At 45.7% G+C, this 13895-nt stretch overlaps 1 protein-coding gene across 1 annotated transcript in view; it reads left to right on the top strand.

Annotated features, from left to right (window-relative positions):
• The window catches only part of LOC125467580 (sorbin and SH3 domain-containing protein 1-like), a 158514-nt gene that overhangs the window by 128296 nt on the left and 16323 nt on the right, over nt 1-13895 (top strand). The window contains exons 27-30 of the mRNA XM_059640332.1: nt 3901-3947; nt 6837-6951; nt 7040-7165; nt 13420-13614. Coding sequence (XP_059496315.1) covers nt 3901-3947; nt 6837-6951; nt 7040-7165; nt 13420-13614 — 483 coding nt within the window. The remainder of the gene's footprint in view (nt 1-3900; nt 3948-6836; nt 6952-7039; nt 7166-13419; nt 13615-13895) is intronic.

Consider the following 13895-nt stretch of genomic DNA (forward strand, 5'->3'; position numbering starts at 1 on the left):
GTGATGAGTTTGGTGCTCATCACTTTCACATCTTTGTTTGGTTCAGACCCTTGGACAAATGGACTGCTGTCACTGGGTGTGATATTTCCTACCATAACCACACAATGGTGTCACCAAAATTCACCAGTTCTTGGAACATTTAATTCTGCTTCTGAGTTAAAGACAAAATCCAGCACTCTTGACCTTCACGTATACATTTATTAACATGTTAGAATATACTTACACTTCCTTTTGAAGCTACAGCTTTGTTTTCATTTGCATTATCCCCATAAATTTCCATTTATTTGGGTGGTATTAATTTCTACCTGTGAAGTTGATTGCATCTATAGTGTGGTCACTAAAGATATGCTGTATGAATATGTTAAGAGGAAAATGACACTGAAACAAAGTACTTAAGGTTCTTTACTTTTTAGTCATTAACAATGTTGATGGATTAGCACACTTTCCTGAAACTTCTCAATTTTTGCAGCTGTTGGGATTTGATTCTATTTCATTCTGCGTCTCCCCTGCCGGGAGTGGAGGCTATGGCTGATATATTCTAGAATGTGTGACTTAATGTCACTCAGTAAATGGCCAGCCTTCCTGAAAAGGAGATTGGAATCACTTCTGTTTATGGTTCCACTGCTGAGCATACTGCAGGGCAGAAAGTACCTGCCTCAAGTTACCGGGATTGTGCTGGTTACCTGGTCGCAGTCAAGGCAACACTTGGAATGTTACAGTTGACCTAATCTCTGGGTTAGGGAGGTTGCCTGCTGTTGGTCATTCCTCAGGTGGATGTGTCTGTGTGCCTGTGTGTGCATGTAAGATGGCATATGGATGAGGGTATGTATTTATTTGCATGAACAAGTGCATCTGCATACATGCATGTCCAGTAGTGTACACACTTGCGTGAATTGCATATCCAGATGTACTCTTGCATGCCATGCATAGACCAGAAGATTGAAGACAGGATTGAACCACCTGTGAAGCCCCTGTTAGCCATATATCTAGCTAAGACTCAAGCTGCAGGTCTGTATGCGTGGATGCTCCCAGGGGAGGTTGCATGGGTGAAACAGGCACTGCCAGTATTTATGAAACTGAGTCCCAGTTGGATCCGAGACTTGCCAGGATTGAAGCAGCTTAGCATAGTGGAAAAGTAATCCACTGGGCGAATATTGAGTAGTATTATTGAGAATATTTGCATTGTGGACTTGATTATTTTTAAAATAAAAGGACACTGAAAGTTTCCTTTGTTTATTTTTCGGTCAAAATTCTGGAATTCCCTCCCTCACAGCAGTAAGTTTTCCTATATTGTATAGTCCACAGTGGTTCAACAACACAGCTTGCCACCCCCTCAGGGCCAATTGGAGATGAATAACAAATACTGGCATAGCCAGTGATCAGTGAAAATGGATTGTTTTATAAAACCCAACTGTGCTAGAAACGCACAGGCCCGTGTGTGTGTGTGTGTGTGTGTGTGTGTGTGTGTATATATCAGTGGCTGGTTCTCTCCCTAACACTGACTCCCTGTTGTCCATTAAGTTGTCACTGGATGATGTACTGGATCCCCACTTCCCTTTGACATGATGAAGTCAGCAGACAGTGCTTGATTTAATTTTTTTTAAGAACGGTCTCACAACAAAGTTCTCCACTTCTTTCAACTTCTAACAAAGCAACTTGCCTCATCCTTTGATCTCCCCTGGGGGGTGTGGTGGTGTAGTGCTCCCGTCATTGGTCTAGTCATCCAGAGCTCCAGTCTAAGGCTCTGGGAAGAGATAACAAAATGTGAGGCTGGATGAACACAGCAGGCCAAGCAGCATCTCAGGAGCACAAAAGCTGACGTTTCGGGCTGAGACCCTAATCATAGAGTGTCTCTGATGAAGGGTCTAGGCCCGAAACGTCAGCTTTTGTGCTCTTGAGATGCTGCTTGGCCTGCTGTGTTCATCCAGCCTCACATTTTGTTATCTTGGATTCTCCAGCATCTGCAGTTCCCATTATCTCTAAGGCTCTGGGAATATGGGTTCAAACCCCATCCAAGGCACTGGTGGAATTTATACAGCTAATACATCTGGAATATAAAGCTTGCCTCCTTAAAACTATTATCAATTGTTTGAAAATCTTGCGTGTTCCACTGAAGTCTTTTAGGTAGTGAAATTGCTTTTCTTACACAGTCTGACTGTGATCCCAATGGAACTGCAATATTGTTTACTGTTATTGCCCTCAAAATGGCAAGCAAGCCATTATAGGGCATTTAAAGGTGAGCAACAAATTCTGGATGCCCAAATTCCATAAATCAATACTTGCGACAAGCACCCGTCTCCATGTTCCCAGTGCTCTGGATTGCTAGTCCATTACCATTTTCCCATCGCTTAAAGGTGTATTCAAGTCTGAGGTTGAAAGGGTTTTCAACTCTAAGGATATGGGGAATAGACAGGGTGGTGAGAGTGGAGTCAAGAGTAAAGGTCAACTGAAATCTTATTAAATGGCGGATTAGGCTGTGCTATCCACTGTTACTCCTATTTCTCACTGCTTTAGAAACCAGGAGCCATTGGGCCCTTTTGAGTCTGTTCCATCATTCTATCCTCTTAGCTCAGTATGATATTCCTGCTTTTTGCCATACCCCTTGATGCCTTTTAAAATCTAAAAATGCATCAATCTTTTTCTCAAATATATTCAGTGACTTGGCCTCCAACAGCCTTCTGCGGTAGAGAATTCTACAAGTTCACTACTGTCTGATTGAGGGTGCTTTTCTGAAGTCAATCCTAAATGACTTGTCCCATATTCTGAATCTGTCTCCCCTGGTCCTAGACTTGCCAACCATGGAATATGTCCCTCTTGCATCATCTGTCCAACCCTGTTAGAATTTTATATATTTAAATCAAATCCTCTCTCTCTTTCTTGAAGGGTCTGGGCCCGAAACATCAGCCTTTCTGCTCCTAGGATGCTGCTTGGCCTGCTGTGTTCATCCAGCTCTACACCTTGTTATCTCGGATTCTCCAGCATCTGCAGTCCCCGCTTTCTCTCCCCTCTCGTTGTGGTCCGGTCAGGCCTGGTCAAACTAATTTCTCCTCGTAGGGCAGACAAGTATAAGCATTTGCCGCACTCCCTCTGTACATCCTTTCTTAGGTTGGGAGACCACAGCTTAACCCAGCGCTCCAGCTATGGTGTCACCAAGGTCCTGTATACGGTGGCTCAGTGGTTAGCACTGCAGCCTCACAGCGCCAGGGGCCTGGGTTCGATTCCAGCCTTGGGCGACTGTCTGCGTGGAGTTTGCACATTCTCCCCGTGTCTGTGTGGGCTTCCTCCGGGTGCTCCGGTTTCCTCCCACAGTCCAAAGATGTGCAGGCTAGGTGGATTGGCCATGCTAAATTGCCCGTAGTGTTCAGGGGTGTATGGGTTATAGGGGGATGGGTCTGGGTGGGATGCTTCAAGGGGCTGTGTGGACTTGTAGGGCCGAAGGGCCTGTTTCCACACTGTAGGGAATCTAATCTAATCTAATCTAACTGCTGTAAGATGTCTGTACTTCAGAACTCAAATCCTTGTCTAGTAATGCTGCAAAAACTAGATTCCAACTGCTGTAATCTGGACCAGGAGCCAAAATACAAATTCTCCACACCCCAAGGGAGCAAATCAGCTTTATGTTTCAGGTGAAAATAAATCATTCCAGTTGAACCTTAAGTACCTCTTGTCGAGGTTGTCATAAACCTACCCACAAATCGTCACGATGTCACATCCGTTTGCAGGAATCATGGCAAGCATGGGCTTGAGTTGTGTACTGTGCAGCGTGCTTTGTCAATTAGTTCAGCACGTCCATTCCGCTAACAGTTTTTGGTTTTTGTGCTGTTGCTGTTGTGCTTCGAGGGTTTGAAAGCTGCACTGCGCAGTGGGCTGTGTCGTTTAATTTTGTGCCTCCCTTTACAGATGTTGCCAGCCAGAGCCAAGTTTGACTTCAAGGCGCAGTCTCTGAAGTAAGTTCAACCATTTAACTTGCAGTTATAATGGCAGGGCAATCTTGTGGATTCTGGGCAAATGCCACCCTTGCTATTTCAGCAAGCACATGTCCCCAAGGCCAGCCATGTCACTACAACTCTCAACGTGCACAAATCTCATTCTGGGAATTCCATTTTCCATTCCCCTCGCTGTCTAAGTGCCATGTTTAGTAGGTACCTTTGTATAGTGACCAGAAATTCGATCATGATCTTCTAATCTCGGAGCCCGTACATACAGATGGACTTTACCTCGTAGATTGAGCTGGATTTGCACCAGGATCCCAGCTCCCTGATTGAATTACAAAATACCCAGATCTTTATAAACGAGAGGAGTTTCATGCACTATTTTAATGCAAGTGATTTATATCTCAGTACTGTGTGGTTTGCATGAGGGTCCAGTCTCCTCTTTCATGCTGTAGGCTGTGCCCCACACTCGGCTGAGGCTGTGCACCGCCTCTCTAAGGGCTTCTCAACTCAACAGGAAGGATCATGAGTCCGTGCTGCACAGCACAGACATGTCCCAGCACAAGACACATATGGGGAATTGGATCTGGAATGGTTGAAATTTTCCCTGCCCCGTTCAGAAAAACTGTTTTCCCCGTGGTGCAGGCATGATGGAGCAAATGATCACCTTCTGCAGCATGACGTGTCTGATTCTATAGTCTTAACCTCCTCACATCTAACCTGTCTATCTCTCCCTCTGTGTGTGCCTGTCGCTACCTATCTCTCCCTTCCTTGCTGTCTCATGCACGTGCACGCTCTCTGTCTGTCTGTCTCAATTTCGACGTGCCCCTTTTTGGGATTTTGGCCTCCAATGTTTCTGTCACATCCGAAACGGTCTGCCTTTCCATCCCCCGATCATTGTCATTTCCTCCACCACTCACCCAAACCTTCTGCCCCATCCCCTCCCCTCACCGCCTGGGGTTAGGATGCATTTCTCTCTCCCCCCCCCCCCCCCCCCCCCCCCCGCCTATGCCACTCCAGAAGAGAGGCTGCAATCAGTGACTTGTGCAGCAAAGACATCTCATCAGCTCTGCTCCCGCTTTCTGTGCTTTCCTTCTGCAAATGGTGCCTGATCCATGGGGGGTGAATTCCCCAACAGCATCAACCACAAAGCCCATTCCTGATTACAGACTAGCTCCTGTTGACCCTATTCAGAGTCTGGTCCCATCCAGAATGATTGTCTTTATATGGCTGCTTTTAGCTCATGGCCCAGTTCCCTGTCCGGAATCCCATGTTGGATTACTGTGACCGAACCAGAATCATGCCAACAAAAGATTTGGGAAAATCTCTGTGGGATCAGTGGTGGGATTGACTCTCTGTTGTGTTGTGAGGCTGTTGCTGAACAACTTTGAAACATGGAAGTGGGAGCAGGCGTAGGCCACTCGGCCGTTTGACCCTGTTCCACCGTCCAGAATGGTCGTTGGCTGATCATCCAACTTGGTCCCCATTCCTGCTTTCTCCCCCTACACTTTAATCCCTTTAACCTCGAGAACTATACCTAACTCCTCCTTCAAAACTTCTCGTGTTTTCGCCTCAAACACTTTCTGTGGCAGAGAAACTCCTCACTCCCTGGGTGAGGAAATTCCTCATCTCCGTTCTAAACAGTCTATCCCTTATCCTGAGACTTTGCTATTCCAGGATTGGGGTAAGCACAAGAAAGATAATTCCACTCGAGAGAGTCTCAGAGAGAACACGTTCCCTGTTGTTTTCGGGGTTAACCAGTGTTATGGACCAGACCAAACCCCCATCCAAAAACATTAAGAAGATAACCTAGAGGCTAACATTTCCTTATTTTAATGGCAAGTACTGGATACTGGATGCAATTCGATTGGTCAAACTACCAGACTTGAAGCAAAATGTGCTTTTTTCGTACACTATAGTTACAATACCACAAAAGAAAGAAGAAATTGACATTTCTTAACTCTACTGGAAAACTTAACAGAATAATAGATTATTTAACTGTTAGACAGTACGTTCCAACATTCCATTAACACAGCCTTGACAAAGGCAAATTCAGAAAAACACAGATTTCCTTACTTGCAACTCCAGCAGCTAGAAGAGAACCCCAGCTTTTAGCTGTGGCTGAGAGGTAAAACAGCTTCCATACCCAGCTGCAAGATCCCAGCAACTGCTATTGAAAAATTAAAACTAAAAATCCTGGCTCTGGGGCAGCTTGACCCGTTCAAACTGTTTCTATTGTTTCAACCTTTCAGATAAAACCCCATACCTTCACACGCTGTTTAGGGGCGGCATGGTGGCTCAGTGATTAGCACTGCAGCCTCACAGCACCAGGGACCCGGGTTCGATTCCAGCCTTGGGTAACTGTCTGTGTGGAGTTTGTACATTCTCCCCGTGTCTGCGTGGGTTTCCTCCAGGTGCTCCGGTTTCCTCCCACAGTCCAAAGATGTGCAGGCTGGGTGGGTTTGCCATGCTAAATTGCCCATAGTGTTTAGGGGTGTGTGGGTTATAGTGGGATGGATCTGGGTGGGATGCTTCAAGAGGCAGTGTGGACTTATTGGGTCGAAGGGCCTGTTTCTACACTGTAGGGGATCTAATCTAGTCTAATCTAATCTAAACTGTAGTGGCACTGAACAGACTAATCGCTACCTCTGTCTCAACCTTTCTTCATTTAAAAAAAAAGGACAAAATACACCCCTTAAAGCCACAGTATCATCACACCAGGGCTTCAGCCCCTCTGTATTTGGCTCTCTACAACTCACTATTGCCTTAGGAGTGCATCCGTTATTGGGCAACTGGGGTGTCACGTCAAAATAAAATTATTGTTGAATTTTGTGCTGACAAGTCTTTAGTCTCACTGTGAATGGCCAAGATTCACTAACTAACTGTTATGTTTGTTGGACTTAGGGAGCTGCCGTTTCAGAAGGGAGACATTGTCTACATCTACAGACAGATAGATCAGAACTGGTATGAAGGCGAGCATCATGGGAGAGTTGGCATCTTTCCCCGGTCGTACATTGAGGTAAAGCAGCTGCATGTGCAGTAGTAAGGTGGAAGAATGAGCGTGAGCCTCTGTTGGCTGATATTGATTTCTGGTTTCCTCATTGCAGCTTCTGCCACCAACAGAAAGGGCCCAACCCAAAAAGGCACCCCCACTTCAGGTGCTAGAATATGGTGAGGCTGTGGCTCGTTTCAACTTCAGTGGTGACACCCATGTGGAGATGTCTTTCAGGAAGGTATGAATCACTCAGCAACCCAGCTTCCTGGCAGCCTTTGAGTTGTCATGTTCAGCCAGCTTGCTCTGAGTGGGAAAGGTGTTGCTGCTCGAGGAATGAAGGACAATTGTTGGTACCTGATTAATTAATAAGACCGGAAGATGTAGGAGCAGAAAAAGGCCATTCAGTCCATCAAATCTTCCTTGCCATTCAACATGCTAATGGTTCATGTGATAATCCTCAACTCCAATTTCTTGCATTTTCCCCATGACCTTTGAATACCTTCCTGATCTAAATCTGTTTCAGCTTTGCATATAGTTAATGAACCAGCCTCGAGAGCACTCTGTGCAAATAATTCCATGATACGCTTCCCTCTGGGAGAAGAAATTTGTCCTCCTGTGCCTTAAATGTGCAAACCCTTTGCTTGAGATTTTGGCTGTCCGGCCCTAAGCTCTCCCACAAGGGGAAACCGTCTTTTCATATCTATGTTGTCAAGTCCCCTAAGAATCTTGTATGTTTCAATAAGGTCCCTGTCATTCTTATAAACTCCGATGAGCACTGGTCCAAACTACTGAATCTATCCTCATAAGATAGACCCTCCATATCAGTTATCAGCCTGGTGAGCTTTCTCTGGACTGCCTCCAATCATTCCTTTGTTGAGGAGCCCAAAACTGTTGTCAGCATTCCAACTGTGGTCTGACTAATGTCTTGCAGAATTTTTATAAAACCTCACTACTTCTATACTTCATTCTCTTTGAAATAAAGGCCAACATTGCATTTGCCTTCTCTATTACCCACTGAACTTATTTGCGAACTCTTTGATTCCCCAGTCCCTCTGTTCCATAGTTTTCTGCAGTCTTTCACCATTTAAATAATATTCAGCACCTCTATTTTCCCACCAAAGTGCATAACTTGCCATTTCTCACATTATATTCCATCTGCCAAATAGTTCCTTGCAAGTCAAGGCGGTTCTGCTCTGAGACAAAAGCACACATTTATACGCTGTATGCAACAACCATGCCAATCTCAGAGAAACTGTCCATACTGAACCAGTGTGATTTTACTCCATTTCCCACAGTCATCTCTCTGCAATGAGAAAGTAAATCTGTATCAAATGATGGGGAACTTAATCTTTGGTATTATGGCTGCTTGGAATTTTAAATTTGTAATCATTCTCCTAATGTGGGCATCATCGGTAAGAGGGCAGGGCAGCACGATGGCTCAGCGGTTAGCAGCGTCAGGAACCTGGGTTCGATTCCAGCCTCGGACGACTGTCTGTGCGGAGTTTGCACGTTCTCCCCGTGTCTGCTTCAGTTTCCTCTGGATGCTCCGGTTTCCTCCCACAATCCAAAGATGTGCGGGTTAGGTCGATTGGCCATGCTAAATTGTCTGTAACATATAGGGTGTGCAAGTTGAGTGGACTAGCCATGGGAAATGCAGGGCTAAGCAGTGGGGCGGTCTTCAGAAGGTCGGCGTAGGACCTGATGGGCCAAATGGCCTGTTCCCAGACTATAAGGGATTATAAGACCAAGAGAATGATGGTAAACCACCTCCCTCAATCATTCCAACCTCAGTTGGAAAGGTGCTTTCATGATGCTGTTCCACGGGTTACTCCAAGTTTTAACCCAGGATGATAGAGACAGTGATATTGCTGCAAGCCAGGGTGGTCAGTAGCTTGGAGGGGAACTTGCACATTGTCCTTCCTGGGATTGAGACTTTGGAAGGTGCTGTTGGAGGAGTCTTAACAAATTGCTGTTGTGCATCCTGTAGGTAATATACACATAAACCATTAAACTTCAACATGGTTGCCAAATATCGGTCCCACTGAAAGTCAAGGCATCTCCTTGGGTTTGTGTACAGGAAGCGTTTAGAGGGATATGGGCCAAATGCTGGCAAATAGGACCAAATTAATTTTAAAATATCTGGTTCAAGTGGATGAGTTGGACTGAAGGGTCTCTTTCTGCGGTGTATGACTATGACTCGCTGACTCTAAGTCTCTTGGCTTGCAACAAACAGTAGGTAGTTGCTGGCAGATAGGAAGTGATGATGTGATACTGTCACTGTACTAGTAAATGCAGAGACAAACACCTCACCGTGGTGACTAGTGCACTTTAAATTCGCTGAATCAGATCTGGAATCATGGGTTTCCATGACGACTATCATTAATTGTTTTGCAAATCCTATCTTCCTTTTAGGGAAGGAATCGGTGTTGATCTGGTCTGGCCTCCATGCGACTACATAAACACAGCAATATGCTCTTCTTCACTGCCCTTTTGAAATGGCTGAGCAAGTCATTCAGTTCAAGGGGAGGGGAGGATGGGCAGCAATGCCCATGGCCAATGGAGGAATAAGTACTACAGTTGGGTACAGAATAAAGTAGCCAACTTGCACATAGCAACCTCCCATTGAGTATAATGCAATAATCAGCCTACTTACAAATATCCGTTAAGGTCAAGATATTCACGAGGGCATCAAGGAGAACGCTGTCACCCTTCTCTGGTGCCACAGGATCTTCATTAGCTACCTGAGAGGGTAGATCTTACATCAGACTATGGTTCCTCTGATTGTGTGGCAAAATCCTGGTACTGCACTAGAGTGTCGGCCTGAATTTAGATCTCTCAGCTTTCCAAAGTGAGACTTGAACCCCCAGGCTCCTTTCCCACTCTTGTGGCTGTTCCATAGAACATAGAACATAGAACATAGAACAGTACAGCACAGAACAGGCCCTTCAGCCCACGATGCTGTGCCGACCATTGATCCTCATGTATACACCCTCAAATTTCTGTGACCATATGCATGTCCAGCAGTGTCTTAAATGTCCCCAATGACCTTGCTTCCCCAACTGCTGCTGGCAACGCATTCCATGCTCTCTCAACTCTGTGTAAAGAACCCGCCTCTGACATCCCCTCTATACTTTCCTCCAACCAGCTTAAAACTATGACCCCTCGTGTTAGCCATTTCTGCCCTGGGAAATAGTCTCTGGCTATCAACTCTATCTATGCCTCTCATTATGTTGTATACGTCAATTAGGTCCCCTCTCCTCATCCTTTTCTCCAATGAAAAAAGTCCGTGCTCAGTCAACCTCTCTTCATCAGATAAGCCCTCCAGTCCAGGCAGCATCCTGGTAAACCTCCTCTGAACCCTCTCCAAAGCATCCACATCTTTCCTATAATAGGGCGCCCAGAACTGGACGCAGTATTCCAAGTGCGGTCTAACCAAAGTTTTATAGAGCTGCAACAAGATCTCACGACTCTTAAACTCAATCCCCCTGTTAATGAAAGCCAAAACACCATATGCTTTCTTAACAACCCTGTCCACTTGGGTGGCCATTTTAAGGGATCTATGTATCTGCACACCAAGATCCCTCTGTTCCTCCACACTGCCAAGAATCCTATCCTTAATCCTGTACTCGGCTTTCAAATTCGACCTTCCAAAATGCATCACCTCGCATTTATCCAGGTTGAACTCCATCTGCCACCTCTCAGCCCATCTCTGCATCCTGTCAATGTCCCGCTGCAGCCTACAACAGCCCTCTATACTGTCAACAACACCGCCAACCTTCGTGTCGTCTGCAAACTTGCTGACCCATCCTTCAATCCCCTCATCCAAGTCATTAATAATAATTACAAACAGTAGAGGCCCAAGGACAGAGCCCTGTGGAACCCCACTCACCACTGACTTCCAGGCAGAATATTTTCCTTCTACTACCACTCGCTGTCTTCTGTTGGCCAGCCAATTCTGTATCCAGACAGCTAAGTTCCCCTGTATCCCATTCCTCCTGACCTTCTGAATGAGCCTACCATGGGGAACCTTATCAAATGCCTTGCTGAAGTCCATATACACCACATCCACAGCTCGACCCTCATCAACTTTTCTAGTTACATCCTCAAAGAACTCAATAAGGTTTGTGAGGCATGACCTGCCCCTCACAAAGCCGTGTTGACTGCATTTATTCAAGCCATGCTCTTCCAGATGGTCATAAATCCTATCCCTCAGAATCCTTTCTAACACCTTGCAGACAACAGACGTGAGACTTACTGGTCTGTAATTGCCGGGGATTTCCCTATTTCCTTTCTTGAAGAGAGGAATTACATTTGCCTCTCTCCAGTCCTCAGATACGACTCCAGTGGAGAGCGAGGGTGCAAAGATCTTCGCAAGTGGCGAAGCAATTGCATTTCTCGTTTCCCAAAGCAGCCAAGGACAAATCTGGTCCGGGCCTGGCGACTTGTCAATCTTAATGTTTGACAAAATTTTCAGCACATCAGCTTCCTCTATCTCTATCCATTCCAGCATGCACACCTGCTCTTCAAAGGTTTCATTCACTACAAAGTTCGTTTCTTTCGTAAAGACAAAAGCAAAAAACTCATTTAGGGCTTCCCCTACCTCCTCAGACTCCACACACAAGTTCCCTATGCTCTCCCTGATCAGCCCGACTCTCTCTTTGACCATTCTCTTATTCCTCACATAAGTGTAAAATGCCTTTGTGTTCTCCCTAATCCGTTCTGCCAAGCCTTTCTCATGCCCCCTCCTGGCTCTCCTCAGACCATTTTTGAGCTCCTTCCTTGCCTACCTGTAATCCTCTAGAGCTGAGCTTGACCCTAGCTTCCTCCACCTTATGTAAGCTACCTTCTTCCTTTTGACGAGATGATCCACTGCTCTTGTCATCCAAGGTTCCTTTATCTTACCCCTTCTTGCCTGTCTCAGAGGGACATATTTATTCATCACTCGCAACCACTGTTCCTTAAACAGTCTCCCCATGTCTATAGTGCCTTTAACATGCAACAATTGCTCCCAGTCCATGCTTCCTAACTCCTGTCTAATCGCATCATAGTTTCCTCTTCCCCAATTAAATATCCTCCCATTTTGCCTAATCCTCTCCTACTCCATAGCTATGTAGAATGTGAGGCAGTTATGGTCACTATCACCAAAATGCTCTCCCACCACAAGATCTGATACCTGCCCCGGCTCGTTTCCGAGCACCAAGTCTAGAATGGCCTCTCCCCTCGTCGGCCTGTCAACGTACTGAGTTAGGAAACCCTCCTGAACACACCTTACAAAAAACAACTCCATTCAAATCTTCTGCTCGAAGGAGGTTCCAATCAATATTAGGAAAGTTAAAGTCACCGATTACAACAACCCTACTACACCCGCACTTTTCCAAAATCTGCTGACCTATGCTTTCTTCAATCTCCCTGCTGCTACTGGGGGGCCTGTAGTAAACCCCTAACGAGGTGACTACTCCCTTGCTGTTCCTAATTTCCACCCATACTGACTCGGTAGGCAGATCTTCCTCGACAATGGAAGCTTCTGTAGCTGTGATACCCTCTCTGATTAGTAGTGCTACACCCCCTCCTCTTTTTTACCCCCTCCCTATTCTTTTTAAATGCTCTAAACCCTGGAACATCCAGCAACCATTCCTGCCCCTGAGAAACCCATGTCTCTGTTATGGCCACAACATCATAGCACCAGGTACTGATTCATGCTCTAAGTTCATCACTTTTATTCCTGATACTCCTTGCATTAAAGCAAACACACTTTAACTGATCCCTTGGTTCCTTCCCAGGAAAATCCTTCCCACTGGCTGGTCTACCTCTTGCTACTGCCTCACCTGCATCAACTCTCACCTCCGGTATACAGCTCAGGTTCCCACCCCCCGCCATATTAGTTTAAACCCTCTCGAACTACTCGAGCAAACCTTCCACCCAGGACATTGGTCCCCTTCCAGTCCAGATGCAACCTGGGTTCCCCAGCCAAATATTTCCCATCAGGTTCTAAAAGGAAAGTTGGCCGAATAGTGTCAGTCTCTGTCAGACCAATGAATGGGAATGTCCCACTCGATGCCGAACCGAGAGCTTGAGTGAGATTGGAACTGGCGTACCGAGTTGGGATAAGTGAAGGGCCTTTTGCTGTTGTGACCATACTCCAGAAAGGCTCAACACTGTGTGTCAGGAAACAGAATATTCTATTTCTCAACAATAAGTAGAGGAGATAAAGCAGATGGCACTGCATCTCTATTGGACTTCAGATGATCTTAGACTGTTTGCGACAAATCTTCATGCTGTAACTCCCTGTCACAAGGAGCAGTATGTCACAGGAGTAATATTGAAAGGAGATTGAGACAAAGGGGTAGGATGAAGTGATGATATGATGAGATGAATTTGATGGAAGAGATGTGTACAAGGTTTGCACTCCAGCATCAGAGTGCGGGTCAAATGGCCTGTTTTGTACATTCTACGTGACTCCAGACAATAACTGGCCTCCTTCCTCCTCTGCAGGGCGAGCGAATCACACTCATAAGAAGAGTTGATGAAAACTGGTACGAGGGCAAAATCTCGGGCACAAATCGCCAGGGCATTTTCCCTGTCACCTATGTGGATGTGATTAAGAGACCCAGGGTGAAGAATGCAGTTGATTACCCTGATCCCCCTGGATCTTATTCCTCAAATCGCAGCTCAACAAGCTCCCCGCAGGTATCATTTTTTCTCTCTAAGTAAGCTTTGAGCCCCATCTATTGTCCAATGTTTGTTATTACATCTGATGCCAAATACCTTTCTTAATGCCCAAAATAATTTAACTGTCCACAAACGGTCTCCACCCTCCCATCTCACTTTCCCTCTAGTTTTTGTTCTTAAACCTCCTTTTTGGCTCTTGGAGTTAGAGATCATTCTAATTGAGAGGTCGAAGGGCAGTTTATTAGTAAATGTGTGCTTACGTTGGTTAGTGCAAGTTACCCACTGGACCTTTTCCCCTC

This window comes from Stegostoma tigrinum, chromosome 37 (assembly GCF_030684315.1).
Source record: "Stegostoma tigrinum isolate sSteTig4 chromosome 37, sSteTig4.hap1, whole genome shotgun sequence".
Classification (NCBI taxonomy): Eukaryota; Metazoa; Chordata; class Chondrichthyes; order Orectolobiformes; family Stegostomatidae; genus Stegostoma; species Stegostoma tigrinum.